The sequence below is a fragment of the Paramisgurnus dabryanus genome, chromosome 24 (genome assembly GCF_030506205.2).
Source record: "Paramisgurnus dabryanus chromosome 24, PD_genome_1.1, whole genome shotgun sequence".
Taxonomy (NCBI): Eukaryota; Metazoa; Chordata; class Actinopteri; order Cypriniformes; family Cobitidae; genus Paramisgurnus; species Paramisgurnus dabryanus.
In genome coordinates this window covers 29,760,028-29,787,292 of record NC_133360.1, presented here as the reverse complement: position 1 = coordinate 29,787,292, position 27,265 = coordinate 29,760,028, and the positions used below count along the sequence as shown (strand labels likewise).

The window sequence follows — 27,265 nt, the reverse complement described above, 5'->3', positions numbered from 1 at the left end:
TTATTATTATTATTATTATTCTTTTTCTTCTGAGACTAAAATTTCTAACTCTAACTCGTCCTAGAGCTTTCAAGCTACAGCCATCAAACTTTGGACATACCTTCGGTCTGATCTGACTCGAGTTGCTATATCTTTTCTAACTGATGGGACCTTCCGAATTCCTAAACGGGGCGCTGAAACACCCCAAAATTTCCATTGACTTAACATTGAGACAAACTTTGACAGGTCATAGCTGCGAGTGAGAAACTTGTAGAAACTTGTGGCTTACCACATTTAAGGAGGCTGACAGGCTGTGTAAGAACATACCTCACAATGGGGTGTAAGCTGTACCCCTGGGGTGTAAGGGGCCCCCAAAATTTCCCATTGACTTATAATGGGGCAGGAAACATGCCCATAAAAGGGAATAAAAGCGTCCCAGATGGAATATCTTCACTTTAGAGTGTCTTAGAGACATGGGGGTGGGCTCATTTTACTCAAGCATCCAATCAGTCTCTTAGGATCACCCCAGAGCTATTAAGCCACGCCCCTAGCAACAATTTTGGGTACCCTAGCAACATCTCCCATAGACTACCATTATAAAAAGCCCAGATGGATATCTTTGCACCAGAGTGTCATAGAGACATAGGGGTGGGCTCATTTTACTCAGGCATCCAATCAGTCTCTTAGGATTCTTATTGAGGTATTAAGCCACGCCCCTAGCAACAAAATATGAAGACCCTAGCAACATAATAAACAAAGCCTTATATCTCCGCATCAGAACATTGTAGAGACACAGGGGTTGGACCGTTTTACTTGTGGCTTGAAGTGTGATCATTATGGGATGCCAATTTTCTCCCTAGCAACCAAACTTAATACCCTAGCAACGGAATAAACAAAGCCTTATATCTCCGCATCAGAACATTGTAGAGACACGGGGGTTGGACCGTTTTACTTGTGGCTTGAAGGGTGATCATTATGGGATGCCAATTTTCTCCCTAGCAACCAAACTTAGTACCCTAGCAACGCAATAAATGTTAGCTTCATGCTAGCTTCCTGCTAATCATCCTAGCTTCATGCTAATCATGCTAGCATCATGCTAGCTTCATGCTAATCATGCTAGCTTCATGCTAGCTTCATGCTAATCATGCTAGCATCATGCTAACTTCATGCTAATCATGCTAACATCATGCAAGCTTCATGCTAATCATGCTAACATCATGCTAGCTTCATGCTAGCTTCATGCTAATCATGCTAACTTCATGCTAGCTTCCTGCTAATCATGCTAGCTTCATGCTAATCATGTTAGCTTCATGCTAGCTTCATGCTAATCATGCTAACTTCATGCTAGCTTCATGCTAATCATGCTAGCATCATGCTAGCTTCATGCTAATCATGCTAACTTCATGCTAGCTTCATGCTAATCATGCTAGTATCATGCTAGCTTCATGCTAATCATACTAGCTTCATGCTAATCATGCTAACATCATGCTAGCTTCATGCTAATCATGCTAGCTTCATGCTAATCATGCTAGCTTCATGCTAATCATGTTAGCATCATGCTAATCATGCTAGCATCATGCTAATCATGCTAGCATCATGCTAGCTTCATGCTAATCATGCTAGCATCATGCTAGCTTTATGCTAATCATGCTATCATCATGCTAGCCTCATGTTAAATTATGCTAGCTTCATGCTAGCTTCATGCTAAATCATGCTAACATCATGCTAGCTTCATGCTAATCATGCTAGCTTCATGCTAGCTTCATGCTAATCATGCTAGCATCATGCTAACTTCATGCTAATCATGCTAACATCATGCTAGCTTCATGCTAATCATGCTAACATCATGCTAGCTTCATGCTAGCTTCATGCTAATAATGCTAGCTTCATGCTAGCTTCCTGCTAATCATGCTAACTTCATGCTAGCTTCATGCTAACATCATGCTAGCTTCATGCTAATCATGCTAGCTTCATGCTAGCTTCATGCTAATCATGCTAGCATCATGCTAACTTCATGCTAATCATGCTAACATCATGCTAGCTTCATGCTAACATCATGCTAGCTTCCTGCTAATCATGCTAGCTTCATGCTAGCTTCATGCTAATCATGCTAGCACCATGCTAGCTTCATGCTAATCATGCTAGCTTCATGCTAATCATGCTAGCTTCATGCTAATCATGCTAGCTTCACGCTAATCATGCTAGCTTCATGCTAATCATGCTAGCTTCATGCTAACTTCATGCTAATCATGCTAACATCATGCTAGCTTCATGCTAATCATGCTAACATCATGCTAGCTTCATGCTAATTATGCTAGCATCATGCTAGCTTCATGCTTATCATACTAGCTTCATGCTAATCATGCTAACATCATGTTAGCTTCATGCTAACATCATGCTAGCTTTATGCTAATCATGCTAGCTTCATGCTAGCTTCATGCTAATCATGCTAGCATCATGCTAACATCATGCTAGCTTCATCCTAATCATGCTAGCTTCATGTTAGCTTCATGCTAATCATGCTAACATCATGCTAATCATGCTAACATCATGCTAGCTTCAGGCTAATCATGCTAGCATCATGTTAGCTTCATGCTAGCTTCATGCTAATCATGCTAGCATCATGCTAGCTTCATGCTAATCATGCTAACTTCATGCTAGCTTCATGCTAGCTTCATGCTAATCATGCTAGCATCATGCTAGCTTCATGCTAATCATACTAGCTTCATGCTAATCATGCTAACATCATGCTAGCTTCATGCTAATCATGCTAGCTTCATGCTAATCATGCTAGCTTCATGCTAATCATGTTAGCATCATGCTAATCATGCTAGCATCATGCTAGCTTCATGCTAATCATGCTAGCATCATGCTAATCATGCTAGCATCATGCTAGCTTCATGCTAATCATGCTAGCATCATGCTAGCTTTATGCTAATCATGATATCATCATGCTAGCCTCATGTTAAATTATGCTAGCTTCATGCTAGCTTCATGCTAAATCATGCTAGCTTCATGTTAAATCATGTTCGCTTCATGTTAAATCATGCTAGCTTTAATTTAAATCATGATAGCTTCATGCTAAGTTGTCAAACTCTACTCTCAGACTAGGCTTTCTCAAGCCAACATAAAGTTTGTTCCGACGAACTTTTCTATCTAGTTATAAAATATAATTTACTAGTGCACCACATGTTGAACACTTTTGTAGTGCTTCCAAAAAGTGAAATATTGGGAAAATTCTGAGATGAAAAAATGCCATGTGCACACAGTGGTCTTCAGTAACATGATGACCATAAATGGGTTTCTTTAACTACCGGTAATTAAAGTTGTCGGAAATCAGGATATGGTGTGAAACCAGACGACATGGATTTCAGTGACAAAATTTCATTTAGTTTTTAGAAATATATGGATGAAAAATATACTTTTTACTATAAATCAAAGGTGTAAAGTAATTTTGCTCACTCCTCAAGTACTCAACTACTACATCAAAAGGGGTTTTTCTTAGCCAAACTTTTATTTTACTAAATTCTGATGCATAAAATCATACTTTTCCACTACATTTCATAAATACAAGGTTTTTTTACCCTTAATACTTAAGTAAATAAAAAATTTTGTTCTTTCTAATTAATATTCAAGTAAAATTTTGTTACTTTTACTAATGATATTATATTTTTAATGTAATTGGGTATTAAATTTAATATGAAATGTACTGTATTCAAAACTATGATATTATGCTTTAGAATGTAGAAAAACACTGCAGATACTTGAAAACTACTTTTTTACAGTACTCTGTACTTACCACTAATAAACATGTCACACACGTTTCCCAGGGTGCTGCAGTGATAGATGCCCACTGCTCTGGGGTGTGCGTGAGATCACTACTCACTAGGATGGGTTAAATTCAGAGGTCATTAGGTGTTATGACCCCCGGGGTTTGTTAAGGAGTATGAAGGTATGTAACTATGAAATGATTATGATGTGTCTTTTTAATGGTTCGTGTGTGACAGCCAAGTATGGTTCTAAAACTGTAATTTATTATTTACAAATGATGGTGGATATATTTTCCTATATATTCCTTTGCCTGTCATTCCTGAGGTAGGGTCTTCTAAACCATCAGTATAAACTTGAATATCTTCATAATATAATATCTTATTTTTGTCTCCAAATTATTACAATCTCTGAAAAAATCCCCGCCATCACTCCCCATACAGGAGACAAATTACACTCAGTCTCAGCAATCTGAAATTTATCTGTTAAAGAATTTATTTTTCATCATATTCCAAGTGATTACTTAAAACATCCATAACAAATAACAATATGATTTTCCACAAAAGTTTTTATGCACTTCCAGTAAATTAGGCATAATTTTATTCTTCTCAACTCTAATATTTAAAGAGCTGCATAGGCCTGAATGAATGAAGTTTTGATTGTCTCCAGTACAGCAGGTGGCGCTCTGCACTCCGCCGATAAACTCACTAAAGAAACCGAGCGAGATCAAACATCAAACGCTGTGTGTTTACATCAGATTGTTCAGATTAAGTAGTATCAGATTTACTTTAATGTACTTTGTTGATTTTAATTCGTGTATATGTTTAATTGATGTGTTTGTGCTGGAATCTTTAAAGCATTCACAGAGGAGACATTTTTTTGTTTATTGCTGACATGTTAAGTAGTGATGGCCAAATGAGGCTTCCTGAACCACTGAGGCTTTCCAGCCCATTGGTTCGCCAAAAGGTTCAGTTACCCGAAGCCTCGTGAACAGTGTGCTCTCTAGTGACACCTGCTGTGGAAAGCAATGTATTGCACACAAATCTATTCATTCTAAGCAACCAAATTGTTGTGGTGTAGGCTTTATCTATTGCCTGTGTATTAAATAAAGTATTTTACTCTGCTTGTGTTAACCAATGCACACACAACTCATACATACACATCTTTGTGTTCAACTGTTCAGTAGTTCTTTGGGTTATTGATAACCATGAATGCCCCGAATGAGTGTAAATAAATTATTATGAGTGCAGTGCTGACTGGGAAGGCAATAGTGCAATGCTTATTGAACTGAGGGGTGCAATAGTGCAATGCTTATGGGACTGGAAGTGTGAAACAGCAAACTGCAACACAGAAAAGTGTTTACTGGTTTTTATTTAAAACAAAAGTTTTTAACAGTATTTGGATTGAAGCGGTTTCTCTTTTTAGAAAGCTCCTCTCAAGCCTTAGAAAACACCCTTTCACAGGGCACTGATGATGCTGGACAACATAAGAAGGTCAGTGCCAGCTTATATAAATTGGGATATTGGAGCTTCTGTTTGTTTCAATATCCCAATGGATCCTCAGTCCTCCTAGGCTATCCCTAATACAGTATAGTCTTATAATAATAATAAATAATAACAGCAATACTATATATAATAATAAAACTACTACTAATATAGGCTATATCAAAATATATATAGCAGAATAATTACGTATTATAGGTATTAGAACTAGATATATGCTAATTTACTCTACTAATCTACTTTCCTATGCTATGTATAATTTACTCTAATAATCGTCTAAACTAAGTGTAATATAATATATAATACAGGCTATGATATATAATGATAACTATACTACAAACTCACTACAAACTCGCCACTACGTACAACCAACACCTCAACACCAATGCAAACGTACTGCAAAACCCACAAGAGGCGCGAGTTTCGAACCATTTTTTTACGGAGGCGATACTCAGAGTGAAGCAATGACGTATTCAACAGAAAACGAGGCCTCGTTTGTCATCGTCACGTGATTTTCACGGAAACGATACAAGCCTCGAATCGGGGCTTCATCTGGAACGCCCCTTTTTGCTCGACACAAGCTCCGGAGCTTCGCTTCAGATGTCCCATCACTAATGTTAAGTCTAAGGGCAAGTGGAGAAGAAGGACTGAAAAAAGAGGTTTGTTAATCCTTTACCAGAATCACTCTGTCTGTCTGTTTGATTATTTATTAAGTGTGCTTGCAAAAGCACACTTGTTGTTCTTCTTAAGTTTTATTATTATTATTATTATTATTATTATTATTATTATTCCCGGGTAGATTTTTTGTGTCAGCTCTAGCGACCAGACCGTTTGACTCAGAGACGCCGTTCAAACTTTAAAATGTTCGGGCAGTACCGGTGTAAGTTGCTTGAGAAGATGAAGTCACAGATCCATGTCGTTCGGCCACCATATTGGATAGAACACAAAACCTTAAAAAAGTTTCACAGGTCACAAATTTTGTCGAAACTTCATGAAATTCCACGTACACGATCCTTGGACCGAGCCTCACAAAAGTTACTAGAAGGATTTTTGATTTTCGGAAGCATTTGCCCATCACAGACCAAAATATACTTATGGCGTAGTCGCCAAACAGGAAGTAGTTCAAATCTCAATATGTCTGTAACATTTATTAACCAAAAATTTTATATGAACTCTTGACTCCAATGTGAAGATGCCCAAGATAAAAAAATATTGCAGAAACATGTCTATATTATGTTATTTCCACTTTAAAATGTCCAATTAAAACCTGTGTAAAAATAAAAATGTCATTAGCTTTTACCACTAGAGGGCAGCCCAAGCGTGTTTAATTGCCTTGCCTTCACACGTGACTAGACCCAAACTAAGTCCGTGCCTATTGAAAACTATATATACTGAGGATTATTTGATACTAAATCCGATGGAATATTAATATTTCTCATATACGTTTGTTTACAAAACTGCAAATGGATTTTATATTCTGAAGGCGTGAATCAACGCGAGCTCTCTGGAGAACGTGCAGTCTCACATACAGGTATGTTTCGGGGATTCAGACGTAAAACCCTTTCTTTTATTTCAGTAATATATTGCATGACAAGTTTAATTCCCTTTTTCATCAATGTAATACATTGTAAATGTATTAGTTTGTAAAGACGCGTCAGTTTCGCGTCCTCGCGTAACAGTGATCGCTTGGCATCGGCTCTATAACAGCTGCATGGTTTAAATGATTGTGAATTGACGCGAAAAAGTGTCACTTTACCTTAAATCATGCATGTTATGCCAAGTGTATTTAAACAGTCATGACTTTGAGAAATGTATGACACATTAAAACACAGCTTGCCACAGCAAGAAGACTGCGTATATGCCATTTACATAATCTTCAGATAAGAAAAGCTATATATCTAAATCGTATGCTTAACTAACGGGAACACGATTGCATTATGCTGTCAATCATTATGCTGTCAATCACTCAGCGAAGCATTGATTTCACATGGAAAGCAAAAGGACAGGGTCGCAATCTTGATGCGCGTGCATCTTTTGCATGAAATGCAGAGCACGAGTCACCCCTTCACGTGTATTCGCGCTTTGGTCTGCCCGCGTCAAGATGCGAAGACTGACAGTGGCGAGTTAAGAGACCACAGACTCTATGGCTGTTTTAACTTTATTTATTGTATTTCCAGCTTACAATAACAACTCCTTTTCCAACAGTTGTTGTCTGATATGTCGGCTCAATTATGACTTGCTTATCCACAATGACATTAGACGTCTTAATAAAGGAAACATTTTTTGTGAACTAGCTGGCGTTTCTCCGAAGTTCAAAGCAGACAAAGGCTCCCAAAGGCTCAAATATTATGTGAGTCATCGTTCTCACACAAGAGTGCAATTTAAACGATTTACAGTTAATCGCCTATCGCTCACAGCCCAGCACCTGCACCACTGTATGCGTATCGCGCTGACAAACATACACCTGATTTAACTGCCCTGACGAAATCTAAAAGTATAATTTCTCTTATTAGAAGCTAGCTTAATGTTTGCCAGTTATTAAGATGGCGATTGTAGTTTAAATAGAGGTCGTGAAATAATTGCATTGACAAAACTGCATAAAACAATGTAATGTTCCATATTATAAACTTTTGGTTATGTGTACTTAAGTGAGTAAATAAATTAAATTCTCAATGAGTGTGATGTGCAGCACAGCCATTATAATTGGTTCTAGGCTAGCTAGAGCAGGTGATGTAGGCTAGTGATCCCTGTATTTACATAAAATGGTCTGGGCTAAGCCCCGGATGTCCTTCAATGCTGGAAACACCCCTGGTTACAAGCCTGTGTGTGTGTGCGTGTGTGTGTGTGTGTGTGTGCGTGTGCGTGTGCGTGTGCGTGTGCGTGCGCGTGCGTGCGTGCGTGCGTGTGTGCGTGCGTGCGTGCGCGTGTGTGTGCGTGTGTGCGTGTGTGTGTGTGTGTGTGTGTGTGTGTGTGTGTGTGTGTGTGTCTCAGCAATGCTTTCACAATGCGAGGATTTGATTTCCAATACAAGGATGCACAAGATAAAAAAATATTCTAAGATTTTACATTTCACAAATCACATTAGTGACCGCACCAGAGCAAGCACACTTTTGCAGTTCGTCCCGAAATGCATTTTCTAGTTAATCATATAATCTTACTCTATTTGTTGTTTCAGGATGTGGATGTGGTTTGTTGTGAATCTTCCACACAGGAACTCAGTCTGACTTTACTCTGTTATACTGAGTCTAAGCCCACAGATGATGAATCTACTGATCAAACCTCCACAGAGTCTCTGGATTCTGTCTGTAACGCTGGAGAACAGCAGCAGATCCTGCAGACCAAACTCAAGATGTGTTCAGTTAAACTCATCGACTGCAAGAACCTCATGATGGAGATCAAAACTGAACCTACAGAAGATGAAGATCACACTGATGAAGACGATAATGATTTTATAACTTCAGGTTTGTTTGTTTTTTATTATTGCTCATATTTTGTTATGAACTACAACTTTCACGAGTTTAGTGCCTATAATAAAAATAAGAAAATAGAAAAATGAGGCACTCCTGATAAATGTTAAAAAGCCTTTTTGATTATCAGGAGTGCCTCATTTTTTCTATTTTCTTATTGGTATTATACGCCCTTTTTTGAAGAGCACCCTGAATTGTTTATTCACTATTTATATATATTTTTTTCCCAGAGAAGCGTTCCTTTTTCTTTTTTCTAATTCAGATATTAATCAAAGATAACACAAAATATATTTGTCTCGACTGTCACATGCAGCAAGACTGACAGTGTGTGAATATAGATCGGGTTTTTTAAAATATTGAATGTTGTTGTGTTTCTTTCAGATGATAGAAATAACTCCTGTTCTAAGGGAGAAATAACCTCCTCAACATCAGAAAAGCGACTGACGGCACAAACTCTTTCCTCACAGAGACATTTAGAGAGACATGAGAGAAAACACACAGAACAGAAACTCTTCACCAGATCTGAGATCAGCTTTACTACCATACAAGAGAAGAAACTTCATTCAGAAGAGCACACAGACAAGAAGAAGAAGCAGTTTCAATGTGAGCAGTGCGGGAAGGTTTGTGTCTCTTCTTCTAGTCTGAACGTTCACATGAGGACACACAGTGGTGAAAAACCTTTCAACTGCACTCAATGTGGCTATTGCTTCAGCAACAAAGGAAATCTTGATGTTCATAAGAGAATTCACACAGGAGAAAAAACATACAAGTGTCCTCACTGTGAGAAGAGATTTATCCGCAAAAATCAACTACTAAGACACATGCGTTCACACACCAATGAAAGACCGTATCAGTGCAGTGAATGTGGAAAAAGCTTCAGGGATTCAGGTTGTCTAAAGTCACACCAAAAAATACATTCTGATGAGAAACTCTATCAATGTTCACACTGCGATAAACGTTTTCGTCATCAATTTCAGCTAATACCCCATGAAAGAACTCACACTGGAGAGAAACCGTACCTCTGCTCTCATTGTGGAAAGAGCTTCTCTACTCCAAGTTCTATTAGTGTTCATCTAAGACTTCATACTGGAGAGAAACCTCATCTGTGTAATGTTTGTGGGAAGAGTTTCAGAAGACTTGACGTTTTTAGGAAACACCAGAGAACTCATACTGGAGAAAAGCATTACAAATGCTCTCAGTGTGATAAGATATTTGCTCGTTCAGATGTCCTGAAAATCCATGAAAGACTTCATACTGGAGAGAAACCTTACCAGTGCTCAATCTGTGGAGAAAGATTTGCTCAGTTAGGCAGTTTTAAACCTCACCAGAAGAAACATGCGAAAGAACAAACTACACTGGCATTGCACCTCAGTCTGGAAAAGGCGGAGTAAGTGTTTACTGTCAGTAGAGGTCAATGCTGCGTTGAGTTTTCAGGTGGATTGAGGTTTCATGATCCCTGGAAAATCAATGTTTGCAAAATGTCTTTAGTTGTGGTTGTGGCCTTTAACTACACCATGCTGGATCAACAATGAAAGCAACAATCAGTCAGAACTGAAAGCACATAACGGCATGATTTTTTTGACGTGTTTTCTGCTATATATGCAATAATGTGACAAAGCTTTTATTTTAACTGATGTGATTTTTATTTTAACTGATGCAATTTTTATTTTAACTGATGCGATTTTTATTTTAACTGATGTGATTTTTATTTTAACTGATGCAATTTTTATTTTAACTGATGCGATTTTTATTTTAACTGATGTGATTTTTAATGTAATTGCATTAATCTATAAAGCACACACTGATGATTGATCTGTTAAGTACTTGAGAAAACAGGGTGTGTTTGAAAGATCTTGTTTGTGAATAAAGCTTTCTTAAAGATATACAGTGTGCAGTATTCATTGGTAAGCATTACATCCTGAATACAGCCATGACTAAAATGTCCAACTGTCATTACTAAACTGGAAAATGTTAATATTCCGATGTAGTGTTGTGCCGATAGCCGATAGTATCGTGTATCGACGATCGTCCGACATATCGCCAATGGCAGGCTTTCATGGCGATAGTCATGACGATAGTTGGCGAATGGTTGTTATTATCATCATCATCATAGTTTTGCATGCTTTTCCTCGCATGAGGGTTTGTGCTTCACTTTACGCTGAGAGCTTGTAGAGAGAGATCCTTCTTGCACGCAGATGTACTTAATGCGCGCGCTCGGACTCGTTCTAGCACCTAAATCCAGCGCGTGGATGAGCAGCTACGCTTCCCTCTGTCTCACATGCACGCGCTCTCGCATCTGTCCGAAGTCTAAACATAAACTGAAGTAGTAATCCTTATGTATTTGTGCGGTTTAATGCGTTTCATGCGAGCTGAGGCAAACTATTCCTTTTGTTAAAAATATAACCCGCTGCATATTGGCGCCACTCTCGCGTACGTGCAGAGAGCTGCGCTCTGTCTGAACTTGAAGTCAGATAGTAATCCTGTTTATGATATGCTTTTCAAGGAGTTTTAGCAATACATCCCTCGTGTTTAAAATATGATTGTGTTCCGCTGGACCAGTGTGTTTAAAAAGGCACCTCTGAGAGCACCACTGCTTGACACGTGTAACCTTCTGCAACAGCACTAAACAAATGCATTTAATTATTTTTATGTGCGCTGCGTGTGTCTGCGCAGGTGCATGTTTTGACAGTCATTAAGTAATCGTGTTAAAAATCAGGATTATGATTTTTCCCATAATTGAGCAGCCCTATCTCTGACATTTCCTTGCACTAGAGAGGTTGTTAGCGCGCAGAGGGTTAAAACCAGCGCGTGTCCTGTTCTCGCTCTCTGGCACGCAAAGAGCGTCTGGGCTTTAATGACGCACTCAGATTAATGGCATTAGTTTTAAGAAAGATGCATTCATGACGGTGTTGCTCTTGTTCTTTTTTCCACCAATCAAGTCTTGTCATAAATGAACAAATAAATAAATGAGTAAACTACTGCCCCGCCCCCCGATACTATCGTGTATCGCCGATCTCACAGGCTGACGATAGGACGATCTCAAAATGGGGCATATCGCCCAACGCTATTCCGATGGCAGTATGCTGGTCAAAATAATTTTCACAGCTGTCACGCTTACAGCATCCAGTGTTTACCCATCCAAAATAAAATGGAGCACACCCATGTATACACTTTTTTTTACACGCATGTACATCCGCCTTTCCCTGGCCTTAAGGTGTGTTTTCAGTCACGTCTAATTGAACCCCAAACTCCTAAACTCTTCTACCAGACAGCCCTAACCAAAATGTAAATTAAATTAAATCTTCCCATCTTATTTTCTGGTTAATCAGGAATGTCACCAAAGAATGATTGCCCGCATTCTCCACCATTAACTGTTGGGGAAATGCAGTTAAAACCTGTATATCTGTGATGATAAATAAAGACCAGAAGTCAGAGATGACGTTTATAGAAGAATTTTTTACTGAAGAGACTTCTTTGCAGTTCACACAGCAGAATTCAGCTTCAACACTCAACAATAAGTTCCCAGGCCGATCTGCTTACACATTACAATACAGAAGTATTTGTACTCTAACAGAGATAATAAAACATTACGTCAAACTTCATGATTCTGATTGGTTGAGCTATACATAAACTTAGAGAACTACATGGACGTCCCGTTCAGAGCATATCTAGTTTGAGTAACAATATAAAAGCAAGCAGGCAGTTTAGGCACAGAATGACCACAGGTCAGACCATCTTTAGCCCAACCTTCCTCAGAGCGCTGTTTGTTTGGGAAGTGTAATAAAAACATTATGATAAGAAGTGCTCTCTTTTCTTATATTTGAAGACTATGGCAACTATGGTTTTACTTATGAAATAAGCTTGTTTCTCTGGATTAAAATCACAAGCGTTTGCCACAGGATGAAAATGTCATTATTGAGATAGCAAAATGGCAGAAACTACCATGTAGGGGGATCAGCTGTGTATGTAGATAAAACGATTCATTCTAAGGCAATAAAAACAATACAGTTCATTATGAAAGGTCTTTATACACCACTGATATAGTTATGTAAGATATAGACAGACTTAGAAGTCAACAATATAAAAAACTGCTGTAAAGTTAGAACATTTAATTTAATCTTCAAGACAAAATCTTTGGGTTTTTTCCCCCCAAAACACACAACTACATTCACTGTCTCACACACAATGTTTTTGGCTTCCAATCGACCTGAAAGTTCACTTAACTCATTCTAAATAAACATAAAGCTACAATGATTTCAGAGTAGTTTGATCTTCAATTTGTTTCTTCTGATGAGTCTTAAAAGGTCCTACATTAGCGAATCTATCTCCACAGATGTAGAGGTAAGGTTTCTCTCTAGTGTGAACTCTCTGATGGGCTTTTAAGGAAACTGACCGAGTAAACGTCTTCTCACACTGAGAGCATTTTTTTACGTTTTTCACCTGTATGAGTTCTCTGGTGCAATTGAAAGTTTGATTGTTGATTAAAACCCTTCCACAAACACTACAGTGATAAGGTTTCTTCTCTGGTGTGAAGTCTCAGATGAACTTTGAAATGAGATGGATCAGAGAAGTTCTTTCCACACTGAGAGCAGATGTAAGGTTTCTCTCCAGTGTGAACTCTCTCATGGATTTTTAAGTGACCTGACTGAGTAAACGTCTTCTCACACTGAGAGCATTTGTAAGGTTTTTCACCTGTATGAGTTCTCTGATGTGTCATTAAATTGTCATGTTGACTAAAACTCTTCCCACAGACATTACAATGATGAGGTTTCTCTCCGGTGTGAACTCTCTGATGAACCATGACTTGAGATGGCCTAGCGAAGCTCTTTCCACAGTAAGCACAAATGTAAGGTTTCTCTCCAGTGTGACTTCTCTCATGGGTTTTTAACGAACCCGACTGAGTAAAAGTCTTGTCACACTGAGAGCATTTGTAAGGTCTTTCACCTGTATGAGTTCTCTGGTGTGTCACTAAATTGATATGCTGTTTAAAACTCTTCCCACAGAAACTACAGTGATGAGGATTTTCTCCAGTGTGAACTCTCTGATGAACTCTAAATTGAGCTGGATTAGAGAAGCTCTTTCCACATTGAGAGCAGACGTAGGGTTTCTCTCCAGTGTGAATTCTCTCATGGACTATCAGATAAGACTTATGACGGAAACGTTTATCGCAGTGTGAACATTGATGGAGTTTCTCTTCAGAGTGAATATTCTGGTGTGATTTTAATGAACTTGACTCGCTGAATGTTTTTCCACATTCACTGCACTGATACGGTCTCTCTTTAGTGTGTAAACGCATGTGTGTCTTCAAACAGCCTTTTTGTCTGAATCTCTTCTCACAGTGAGGACACTTGTATGTTTTTTCACCTGTGTGAATTCTCTTATGAATATCAAGATTTCCTTTGTTGCTGAAGTAATAGCCACATTCCCTGCAGTTGAAAGTTTTTTCACCACTGTGTGTCCTCATGTGAACGTTCAGACTAGAAGAAGAGACACAAACCTTCCCGCACTGCTGACACTGAAACAACTTCTTCTTCTTCTTCTTGTCTGTGTGCTCTTCTGAATGAAGTTTCTTCTCTTGTAAGGTAGTAAAGCTGATCTCAGATCTGGTGAAGAGTTTCTGTTTTGTGTGTTTTCTCTCATGTCTCTCTAAATGTCTCTTTGAGGTGAATGTCTTTCCACAGGTGATGCAGGAAAGAGTTTGTGTTGTCCGTTGCTCTTCTGATGTTAAGGACGTTTTTTCTTCATCCAAACATAAATCACTCTTCACATCTGAAAGAAATATGAAACAATTACATTCTTTTTTTACTCTACACATTTACACAAAGAAGGATGAATTGAGATTCTGTATCTTTTTCTATGTTCCCACAGAGACAGAAGACAGCTGGGTCATTGCACACTTCCTCCAAACTTTTGATAAAACTTGAGAGCCCTTGATAACAATGATTGTGTAATAGGGTATACTGTGATGTTTTCTGAGACGATGATTACTATAACGTGGAAATCTCAAACCATTACAACCCTACCCGCATGATATTTATGTAACCAAATGTTTAATTACCAATAAGATTGTGTCATTTATTCCACTCAAAAAAATGTTTTCTAACACAAAATTCATATCATAATATACATTTAATAAAAATATTTATTACACGGCTCTCTGGAATGCTTGATTCTGATTGGTCAGTTGAGACATTTGCAGGTTCGTTCTTTTCGAATAATAACCGCTCCAAAATAATAACGCATAGCCGGACTACTTTTACGAGTAAGATCGCTCCGCGCCAATAAAGATCAATAAAGATTACTGTTTGTTTGGCGCCATCTTGTGACAAACACTGGACAACCACGACAAGACACAGAGAGCTTACTGAGACTGAACTTGACAAAATAGAGCATGACAGCTACGAAGCCAACACACAAAAAAATACAGAATGGGCATTAAAACTTCTCAAAGACTGGCTAAAAGAGAAAAAAATGGAGACAGACAAGTATGAAGCAGAGGATCTTAATAAGGTATTACGATCATTTTATGCATCTGTGCAAAGTTTCGCGGAAGGATAAAAATGTTAATTTAAAACAAATATGCCAATAAAATGTTTCAAATTCATATTCATGTCCAGTTTTTTTCTTATGTGACAAGTAGCCGTGTAATAAGCGGGATAATGTAGAGTCAGCCGGTAGTTATTGGGAAATAAGCCCCTTCAGTGTGATAAAAGACCCTCCGCTTCGCGTCGGGTCCTGATCACACTGTCGGGGCTTATTTCCCGATAACTACCGGCTGCCTCTACATTATCCCTTACATAAAAACATACCTGAAGGAATAAAATCATGATGATTGTCTTCATCAATGTGATCTTCCTCTGCTTTGGGTTCAGTTTTTATTTCTGTAGTTTCAGATTTTATTTCTGTGAGTTCAGTTTTTATTTCTGTAGCTTTAGTTTTTATTTCTGTAGGTTCAGTTTTGATCTTCATCATGAGGTTCGTGCAGTCGATGAGTTTGACTGAACACATCTTGAGTTTGGTCTGCAGGATCTGCTGCTTTTCTCCAGCGTTACAGACAGAATCCAGAGACTCTGTGGAGGTTTGATCAGTAGATTCATCATCCTGTAAACACTCTTCAGTTTCTTCTGATTTACAGCAAATCACATCCATCTCATCATCAACACTAAAATTCACCGAGACAAGAGATAAAACCACTGAGGATCCGCTACGCAAACACTTCTTCTTATAGCAGTCGGATTGCAACCATGACTTATAAGGTGCTTACCGCCACCTACTGTATCGGAGTATGCAGAATGGAAGTGATCTACTTTGTATTTCTTTTAAATAATAGTTAAAAAAGGGAAAAATAATTTAATAAATAACCTAAATCCGATAATACATCCATATATTCTTCAGATATTCCACAACAGCGTTCTGGGTATTTTTAACCCTTTCTGTAACCAAAAAGTCCAAAAAAGGCTCCATTTTCTTCCCGTTTGACTTATGCTTATATTATCCTCTCTTCCCTATTTTTCTGGCGATGCAGTTATGTCATGTGAAAGGTCCTACTGTTTGTATTTTCATATGTACACAAATGAGATACAAAGCTTTTTTCCAGATAAATCCAAGAATTTATCCTCGCTGAGGCAACAAAACTCCCACACAACACACCAGTTAAGGAGCTGCACACAACTCAAATTTTTTTATTCATATAATGACAGAGAAGTGATTTGTATGTTTAACCTGAAAGATGACATTTATCAAAATAAATAAATACATCTATTTATAAATGTAAAAATGTTTGCAATAAATGAGTAATATTTTAATTGACATAATATTTTAATGACCAATTTATGATCATTCACTGAATATCCATGGGTTTAGGACACAAACAAAACATTTGCAAAAAATTAGGTATTCATGTATTAAAACTTCACGTTTATTAAAGTCACTTCACTCTCTAAGTCACTTAAAAATCTTTCAATCTAAATGTGTATGGTTACATTCTTGAAATTTCTTTTGTAGACAAAAATATACATGTGGGACGTAAATATATTTTCTAGACTTAAAATATTGAGGACTATGTATAAATATTAAAGTAAATGTAGCAATGTATTTTGTGGCAATTTTTTGTATATTTTGAAATATATTTTAAAAAATATAAAAAAATTTGCACTATGAGTTGGACGAGTTTATTATTATTTTGTTATTCTGTTATGTGGAAAAAATATAAATTAAGAACGAGAGAGTGTTTCACAGAGGTAGTGTATATAATTATATTAGCAGTAGTAGTATGATTATTTTCTAGGATCTGTGGAATTGAGCTGAATGGAGGGGCATCTAAAATCTGATCGATTCTCAGTTATGGCGCAAGTTATATGCATGCATGCGAGCCGCTTATACAAAGGTAATACACCATAAGTTGGCTTGTCAACCGCCAATAAACAATACAAGAAGAAGAAGAAGAAGAAGAAGAAGAAGCTTATACAAAGAAGAAGAAAAGGACTTCCGGTCTTTTAAACTGAAACAGCAGCAAGCGGTAAAATAAATCCACACACGCATGGTAACTATACTTTCACTTTATTTATCAACATTTAAACAAGTCTGCACGAGTATTTTAAATGAGAACATTATCATGATGATGTCACTGTTATATTTCTGTACTGTATGTGTAGAGTTGACTGAAATCTGCTCAGATCAGTTAAAATATAAAGCTCAAGATAAACATGAATGTATTTACTGTTGATGTTATAGAGAAGAAGAGGAAATTAATTCAGTCTTTAGTTTAAAACGAAGATGTGTACAACAAACACCACAGCAGATTATCTTCTCATCCTCATCTTCTGCTTTATAATATAATTTTGTTTACTTCACTCGGTTTCTGGTGCACATTTTTACATTGTGTGCACATAATTTGCCCTATTATAATAACTAATGTGACATTTTAATTGACCTTTATGTTTTATAAATGTTTATCGTTTAAATCCATACAATTTACATACATTTTATTATATTTACTTTTTCATTTCTCTTCAATTATTACAGTAATTTACATAAACTACATAAATGTTTCCTTTTAACTCATGCCTTTAACAAAATGATATTGGATGTTTACTGTATATAAGAGATCATCTAATAAGTTAGTTGATTTGTATTCAGGGGATTTATCATGCAGCCCTATCATCAAATTGAATTTAGTTGGACTTTTGATATCAGATGTGGACAATACTTAGTACATTTGTTAAATTTCACAAGCTTTGTGCTTTATTAGGGAGTTTGTCTTGGGAACATTTTACATTTAAAGCATAGAATCATACTGTGTATCCAACATAACAAATTATACATCGTTTTAAAGATTTTATTTATAGAGAATGTAAAATATAAAATAACTCCTTTTTGAAAATGTGGTCATTCTGACCCGGTTTGCCAGCACGTGTCACAAATAATATACTGAATGTAGGAATTGTTTTCCGTGAAGACACATTACCTGTCAAGAGACGGAGGGGGCACAAAATAGAAAAAACTAAGTGAACCGACCCAAAACACGTCTTATCAGACCGAGAGCATTGGTTAAGGCTTTTCACCTGTATGAGTTCTCTGGTGTTTCACTAAATTAATATGTTGACTGAAACTCTTCACACAAACATTACAGTGATGAGGATCTGCAGTATGAACTCTCTGATGAGCTCTGAAATAAGATGAAGTGGAGAAGCTCTTTCCACACTGAGAGCATTTGTATGGTTTCTCTCCAGTGTGAAGTCTCTTATGGATTTTTAAGGAACCTGACTGAGTAAACGTCTTTTCACACTGAGAGCAGAAATAAGGTTTTTCACCAGTGTGAATTCTCTCGTGACCTTTCAAACTACTTGAAGTAGTGAAGCTCTTTCCACATTGAGAGCAGACGTAAGGTTTCTCTCCAGTATGAAGTCTCTCATGGGCTTTTAAGATACTTGACTGAGTAAAAGTCTTCTCACACTGAGAGCATTTGTAAGGTTTCTCTCCAGTGTGAACTCTCTCGTGACCTCTCAAACTACTTGAATCAGTGAAGCTCTTTCCACATTGAGAGCAGATGTAAGGTTTCTCTCCAGTATGAAGTCTCTCATGGGCTTTTAAGATACTTGACTGAGTAAAAGTCTTCTCACACTGAGAGCATTTGTAAGGTTTCTCTCCAGTGTGAACTCTCTCATGAATTCTCAAATGAGTTAAAGTAGAGAAGCTCTTTTCACAGTGAGAGCAGGCGTAAGGTTTCTCTCCAGTGTGAATTCTCTCATGGGTTTTTAAGAAACCTGACTGAGTAAACGTCTTCTCACACTGAGAGCATTTGTAAGGTTTCTCTCCACTGTGAACTCTCTCATGGATTTTTAAGGAACCTGACTGAGCAAACATCTTCTCACACTGAGAGCATTTATAAGGTTTTTCACCTGTATGAGTTCTCTGGTGTGACACTAAATTGTCATGTCGACTGAAACTCTTCCCACAAACATTACAGTGATGAGGTTTCTCTCCAGTGTGAACTCTCTGATGAACAAGACTTTGTTTGCTGCTGCAGTGGTTAGGCTTTTCATCACTGTGTGTCCTCATGTGGCGTTTCTGATGAGATAAGAACATTGACGACGACGACTTCTTGTCTGTGTGCTCTTCTGAATGAAGTTTCTTCTCTTGTATGGTAGTAAAGCTGATCTCAGATCTGGTGAAGAGTTTCTGTTCTGTGTGTTTTCTCTCATGTCTCTCTAAATGTCTCTGTGAGCTGAATGTCTTTCCACAGGTGATGCAGGAAAGAGTTTGTGCTGTCTGTCGCTCTTTTGATATTGAGGACGTTTCTCCATCAGAAGATGATTCACTCTTCACATCTGAAAGAAACATAATAAAAATTAAAATTCTCCTTTCACTCTTAAGCTCTATTTAGACAGTAATTGTTTCTCATGGGAAGTTGTTTTTATGATCACAAAAATGTGAAGCTCTGGCCTGCCATCTCAGTTTCTGACTTAAACTGTTCCCGCTCAGGCGCACAGAGTGCGTAATTCTACATTAATATGTTTAATTAATTTCATTATTATTTAATTTTAAAATTTAATTAATTAAACTGAGAAGTAACTCACATTACTTTTATAAAACAGTAACTCAAAAATTATTGTGTACATTTATAAAGTAATGCGTAACTTGCATTACTCGTTAATTCAGAAAAGTAATATTATTACGTAATGTGCGTTACTTTTAATGGGTTACCCCGAACACTACACAGTACACGAACATATATGATGTAAACAAAAACTTTTATTCTGCAAGCAATTAATAAATATGCAGCCGTAGATTAAAACAATATATTTAATTAAAAGTATCCAAAATAATTATTGTGAAAATAGAACATAAGAAATATACCCGAAGGAATAAAATCATCATTGTCCTCATCTTCATCAGTGTGATCTTCCTCTGCTGTAGGTTCCGTTTTCATTTCTGTAGGTTCAGTTTTTATTTCTGTAGGTTCAGTTTTTATTTCCGTAGGTTCAGTTTTGATCTTCATCATGAGGTTCCTGAAGTCGATGAGTTTGACTGAACACATGTTGAGTTTGGTCTGCAGGATCTGCTGCTGTTCTCCAGCGTTACAGACAGAATCCAGAGACTCTGTGGAGGTTTGATCAGTAGATTCATCATCCTGTAAACCCTCATCAGTTTCTTCTGATTTACAGCAAATCACATCCATCTCATCTCCCATCATCAGTATATCCACACTAAAATATAGATGGTTTCATCGGACGCACGTGATACACGTCTGGATCCGAACCTTACTTCCGGTTTCGTTTTTTTAATGGTCTGACTAGTTGCTAAACTGATCTCTTGAACAAATGCCTCGTCGAAAATAACAAATGTTTTTGTTTCCTAGGTATGTAGGTCTATATGTTGTTTTGTTTGCTTGTTATATAAATAACCTATGTTTAAAGAATTTGTTGTTATTTATTATAAGCGGAGTTTACCGGAAGTTACGTGCGGACCGCGACAGCGGCTTGTTTATGTTGTGACCGCTGAAACGGTCTATACCGAGATAAGAATCTCTTTACAGAAAATCAACAAACACAAACTAAAACTGATGTAAACACAGCGGTCGATGCTCGTGTCTCTACGTTCTTCTTCTTCGTGCTTATTGGTGGTTCGCAATCTTAGGTAGAGCATTAGCGACATCTTCTGCTCGTTGCTGGATATAGAGGGTATGCGCATGACGTCACCGTCGGCCAGAGGGACTGCGGTTACGCCCACTGAGTGGCAAAAGACAGAGTGTCAGAAGTAGTGTACAGTGAAATCAGCGAAAACACGAGGAAAACGCGTCTAAATGAGAAAAGGCTGTTGTGCGATAGACTGAACTAACAGATTAACAAGAATTCAGAGCTATCGTTTTACAGACTGCCAAAAAAAACACCGAAAGAAGAAATAAATAGATCGTTCATTCCAACGTCCACAGGTGGGTTGATAAGTTGCTAGGGTCAATATCTAGAGGAGGTTTTACTTTCTAAGTATTTTTTTTCAAGTATTTGTATTTTATCCGTGTTTTTCTTTGGAGAACATGCATTCCAAAGCATAATTTTAACTCTATTATATTTCATAAATACATGTTTTTGTTTTACATTTAATATTTAGGTACATTAACGTACTTTTACTCAAGTAAAAGTACACAATTTTAATGTAATTGTGCATTCAATACATTTTAATATGCAATATTAAAGAATACACAGTATGATTCTATGCTTTAGAATGAGAAAGTGATGTAAAAATTTTCCCATTACAAACATCCTCATAAAGCACAGATACTTGGAAAATGTAACTAATGTAACTAATATTGTCTACCTCTGCTATCAAGGCCAACTAAATTCTATTTAAGCTGATAACAGTCAGTTTTACTGGCGTTTTCGCAGCAGCCACTATAAAAACCAGCAATTTTGTTGAACGTTTGCCACTCAACCGGACGAGCTTTCGTGTGGTCACATGGAAAAGTGACATCAATGCATACCCTATGTAAATCCTGCACGCAGTCACGTCAATTTTTTGTCATAACTCTTGTTTTAACATACAGAAATGTAAAATATTCACATATATGTAACCTATCTGTTTCCTCAGAATTATTCCACTTCAGAATGGTAGTACACCCTCTCAGACTGTTATTCATTCAATATAATCATAATTTGGTGTTAATAAATTAAACAGCTCTAAAAGGTGTTATACATGCTGTATTAACCAGCACCTTTGGATAGATGTTAAAATGCCACAGGATACAATGCAGAGGATTGTTTTAACATGTAATAGTTTATTTTTAATGCCAGATGAACATATAATTCAAAAATATTGTTTGCTAAGCCATATCAGTTTTTATTTGCTGAAGTAAATAAAAGAGGAGTCATGAGGAAAAGTAACACAATACTAGATGTTTTAAACCTTCCAGTTGTGCAGTGTCCTATGGTTGTTAGCTGGGATAACACACCACACATTTTCAGCCGTGATGTCCGTGTTTGCTGAACTCAAGATCACCTCTGCTTATTTGCGATCCTGAACTCATATGCGGAAACCAGCTGCTTTTTTCGTAAATAACCCACAAATATTAACACACTCATCAGCGGTTTTTTGGAATTGCGCTTGCACGCTAATTTGCCCCGTTTAGTAAATCTGGCCCTATAACTAAAACTAATTAAAAATCTGTTGTCAAAATTAACAGCTTTTAAGTGACCTGACCCAGTACACGTCTCATGTAAAGTCTTTGACCTTTATGAGTTCTCTGGTGTGTCACTAAATTGTCATGTCGACTGAAACTCTTTCCACACAAACTACAGTGATGAGGTTTCTCTCTGGTGTGAACTCTCTGATGGGTTCTCAGGACATTTGATTGAGCAAAAGTCTTCTCACAGTCACACTGAGAGCATTTGTAAGGTCTTTCACCTGTATGAGTTCTCTGGTGTGACACTCTTGATATGTTGTTTAAAACTCTTCCCACAAACACTACAGAGGTAAGGTTTCTCTCAAGTGTGTGAACTCTCTCATGGATTTTTAAGGAACATGACCGAGAAAACGTCTTCTCACAGTAAGTACACATGTAAGGTTTTTCTCTGGTGTGAAACTAAACTGCCATGTTGACTGAAATTCTTCCCACAAACACTACAGTGATGAGGTTTCTATTCAGTGTGAACTCTCTGATGAACAACAAGATTGTCTTTGGAGTTAAAACATTTGTCACATTGACTGCACTGATACGGTCTCTCACTGGTGTGTAAACGCATGTGTCTCCTCATGTGGTTTTTATGTCTGAATCTCTTCTCACAGTGAGGACACTTGTATGTTTCATCTCCTGTGTGAATTCTCTTATGAACATCAAGATTTTCTTTGGGGCTGAAATATTTGCCACATTCAGTGCAGCTGAAAGGTTTTTCACCACTGTGTGTCCTCATGTGTCTTTTCAGACAAGCAGAAGAGGCACAAACCTTCTCACACTGCTCACAATGAATCTTTTTCTTCTTCTTGTCTGTGTGCTCTACTGAATGAAGTTTCTTCTCTTGTAAGGTAGTAAAGCTGATGTCAGATCTGGTGAAGAGTTTCTGTTCTGTGTGTTTTCTCTCATGTCTCTCTAAATGTCTCTGTGAGCTGAATGTCTTTCCACAGGTGATGCAGGAAAGAGTTTGTGCTGTCCATCGCTCTTTTGATGTTGAGGATGTTTGTTCATCAGAACATGATTCACTCTTCACATCTGAAAGAAATATAAAAAAAAAAAATTAAATTCTCATTTCACTTTTAAGCTCTATTCAGACAGTAATTGCTTCTCATTGGAACATTTATAAGGGGTAGTCAATGAATTTATTGACGTCCGAATACAGAATGTCATCGTTTTTCTCCGACCATCTGTGTAAAGTTCCCGGACACCAAGGTCGTGTGGTAATTTAATTCCTGTCCGAATCTAAATCTCTGATTTTATAAAACAGGGTCACAGCAAAAGTCATTCTGCACATCATTATAGACCACTGAATATCACTGTATGGTAACACGCCTTACATTTATTATCATTTATTATCCATTATAAACACAAGGGCTGCCCTCAACCAAAGAATTTCCTAGTTGACAAGTCGTAGTTAATTTTCCACATTTAATGATGTACCGCATCTAATGAAAACAAAGAATGCAAACAAACTAAATATTGTCTATGTATTAACAAAAAATTAAAAAGATATAACGCAGAAAACGAAAACACTAAAAAAAAAGAGTCACTTTCTCCTCAGATGTTGTCATTACATCCTAACTTAATCCTGGAGTGAGTAAGTAACTGTTACATACATCTATCTAAAATAAGTAAAACACGTTACCATGTAATTTGGAGGATTACATCAATATATTTAATTAAAAGTACTAATTCACTATTGTGAAAAGACAACATAAGAAATAGGGATGCTAAACAATTAATCGCGATTAATCGTTAGCAGAATAAAAGTTTTTGTTTACATCACATATGTGTGTAAACTGTGTATAATAAATATGTATATATATATAAATATGAACACATTCATGTATAATTTTAAGAATTTTTTTTATATATTAAGTATTTATATTTATATATAATATAAATTATACATAAATATACAAATGTATATACACATGTAAACATTTCTAAAACATATACATGCATGTGTGAACATTTATTTATACAACGTTATTAGTTCATACACATAGGCCTATATAATGTAAACAAAAACTTTTACTCTGCCAACGATTAATCGCGATTAATCGTTAAGCATCCCTAATAAGAAACATACCCGAAGGAATACAATCATTGTCATCCTCATCTTCATCTGCTTTGGGTTCAGTTTTTATTTCTGTAGCTTTAGTTTTTTTTTCTGTAGGTTCAGTTTTGATCTTCATCATGAGGTTCCTGAAGTCGACGAGTTTGACTGAACACATCTTGAGTTTGGTCTGCAGGATCTGCTGCTGTTCTCCAGCGTTACAGACAGAATCCAGAGACTCTGTGGAGGTTTGATCAGTAGATTCATCATCCTGTAAACCCTGATCAGTTTCTTCTAATTTACAGCAAATCACATCCATCTCATCATCAGCATATCAACACTAAAATACACAAAGATAAGAATCAACAAACACAAACTAAAACAGCGGTTGATGCTCGTGTCTCTTCGTTCTTCTTCTTCGTGCTTATTGGCCGTTCGCAATCTTAAGTAGAGCATTAGCGCCATTTCTTCTTCTATTGTTTAAATAGCGGGTGAAGGTGCATATACCGCCACCTACTGGATTGGAGTATGGAGCACTACTTGGTTGAAAATATTTGGTGAGAATAGAGAAAAAAAAATAATTAATGAATAACGTTATATATTTTTCACCAGTTCTGTATCATTAAAAAATTTTAATAGTTCCTAACGTATTTTATAATTTGTTCCTTCTCCTAATATTTCCTTGAGTGAAAAACTACTTAAACCCCCATCCATTAAAGGGACACAAGGCAGCATTTTTATGTTAATAAATCATCTTCGTAAGTCGGTATATAGTTAAATGACTCATTACATGACGAATGAAGACTCTTTCGCCCGCCCCTACCGTCTGTAGGAAGAATACCCCACTTGCAAGTTCGCTGTATCCGACCCGGTGTCCTTCAGTCTTGTAAAGTCTCAGATGTAGAAAGCATTTACTCCCAGACACTAGGGGGAGCTAGTAGAGAAATAATACTCAGACTTGCCTTGTGTGCCTTTAATAACTGAACTAGTTCAATTCTTTCTCTGTTGTATGGCATTAGTGCCATCTACTGCTCTTTGCTGGATATAATCTTCTTCTTCTTCTTTTATTTTTAATGGCGGTTGGCAAACCCACTTAAAGGTGCATTTACCGCCACCTACTGGACTGGAGCACTTATATTATAATAAAAAATAATGCTGCATCCGAAAACTCTAAATTGCCTTCCGAGGCAGCATTCAAAGGCAGGAAGGCATCAACAAAGAGCATAGAGGAACAAGAGACAAAACTCTGATGCGTTTTTGGAAAAATGGTTGTCAAAACCATGGTTATTTTGAGGTTACTATGGTTTTACTACAGCAACCATGTTTTTTTGTTTTGTTTTAACTGTAGTAAAACCATGGTTAATTTTCGTAAGGGATTCTCACAGCAATTTATTCTCAATTCATTCTCAGCGAATCTCACAGCCAAATCAGAAGCGCAATAGGAAATTTCTTAAATTAAGCCATCAGTAAATTTTGTTCATTCGCTACAGTACACCTACAGTAAATGCTGTATTGTCTTTTATGTATGTATGTATTGTGTTGTTGTTGTTATCAGTTGTGGAATCCAATCATTAAATAGATAGACTTTTTAGTTTTTTTCTCGCTTTATTGAGTAATTCCATTTTATGCTACTTTATACATTTACTACTATTATTAGTTACCAACTACTATATATATTTGTGTGTGTATGTATGTATGTATATATGTATAGACCCTTTTGTATACAATGATGATGTGGTAACGTATGCGTGCGCAGTTTGGCAATGGAAGTATGGTAAGAATCAGCAGTGAATCAACACAGACAGAGAAAGTTATTTTAAAAAGTTAACTTTATCAGCTTTTTCAACACAGCTACCAGATCCGTGTACTGTAGTGGAGTGGATAGAAGACGTTAGCAGATGGCCAAAAATAAAGCTGCCAGATACATATATACACGTGTATATTATATTAGTGCAACCAAATGCAACAACCAGACATTTTGATACTGAGAAACCGTTTTAATAAACTTTCTGAGTTGATAACACGTTAGAACCAATGGGGAATAACACCACTTTTGTTGCCGAAATGCGCGCGCAGGCTATTTGATCACATGAGCTGTAAAAGGGTCTATATGTATGTTTGTATGGATGTATATGTATATGTATATGTATATGTATGTGTATGTGTTTCTTTTAATTGCTCTTTTCTTTTTTTATTGCTAAAAATAAACTTCAATCAAATCAAATTTCATATGTTGTTTGTAATGATTTAGTGTTCAGCAGCTGTAAAAAGGGATTTGATGATCACTAATCTAATTGTAAGTTATTCTGTGTTATCATCATTCAGTTTGGATTTGATCTTTAATGTACTTTTTTTTACAAAGTAGCTGATATTGCCATAGCGACAACAAGAAGCTACTGGATAGTGTTGGGAAGTCGCCTGTTTGTAAACGCCACATCACTTCTAGTCGACTCCTGAGTCGCTCTCATTCCAAAATTGCGGAAGCGCATGGCTGCTGCTGGGCGCTGGTGTTGCAATGGAACTATTATTCTGCATCTGGTATTTTTGTTTTGTGTAGGTTTAGTTTTATTTAGCCTAATTTCACAAAAAATAAGCCAGCCTACTCTGTTTTTTCTTTAAACCTTTAGAATATAGAAAATATATAATTATAATTATTATAGAACAAAAAAAAAAAAACGTATACCATCTCTTGATTCATTTACAAGATGTAATATGGGGACAGTAATGAAGCAGCACCATCGGTGAACACAGGCAAAATATTTTCACATTACCCCTCATCACACAGTCTAGAAAAAGTCAGAGGGTCACAGACACTTTTACAACC

General features: G+C 36.9%; 1 protein-coding gene and 1 pseudogene across 1 annotated transcript; one reads left to right on the top strand and one right to left on the bottom strand.

Annotated features, from left to right (window-relative positions):
- The first annotated feature begins 4,865 nt into the window (after nt 1-4,865).
- Nucleotides 4,866-10,695, top strand: LOC135741178 (uncharacterized). Its single transcript, XM_065259852.2, has 3 exons — nt 4,866-5,908; nt 8,425-8,710; nt 9,098-10,695. Exons 1-3 carry the CDS (start codon nt 5,864-5,866, stop codon nt 10,105-10,107), a joined length of 1,341 nt encoding a protein of 446 aa, XP_065115924.1. The 5' UTR covers nt 4,866-5,863; the 3' UTR covers nt 10,108-10,695.
- Nucleotides 10,696-11,850: 1,155 nt separating this feature from the next.
- Nucleotides 11,851-20,872, bottom strand: LOC135741177 (uncharacterized; annotated as a pseudogene).
- Between the last annotated feature and the right edge of the window lie 6,393 nt (nt 20,873-27,265).

Bases quoted from the DNA above. Each gene is read 5' to 3' on its own strand.
- LOC135741178 (XM_065259852.2), top strand. From the start codon at position 5,864: ATGTTAAGTCTAAGGGCAAGTGGAGAAGAAGGACTGAAAAAAGAG. The intron at 5,909-8,424 runs GTTTGTTAATCC...TTGTTGTTTCAG, and splicing joins AAGAAGGACTGAAAAAAGAG to GATGTGGATGTGGTTTGTTG. The intron at 8,711-9,097 runs GTTTGTTTGTTT...TGTTTCTTTCAG, and splicing joins TAATGATTTTATAACTTCAG to ATGATAGAAATAACTCCTGT.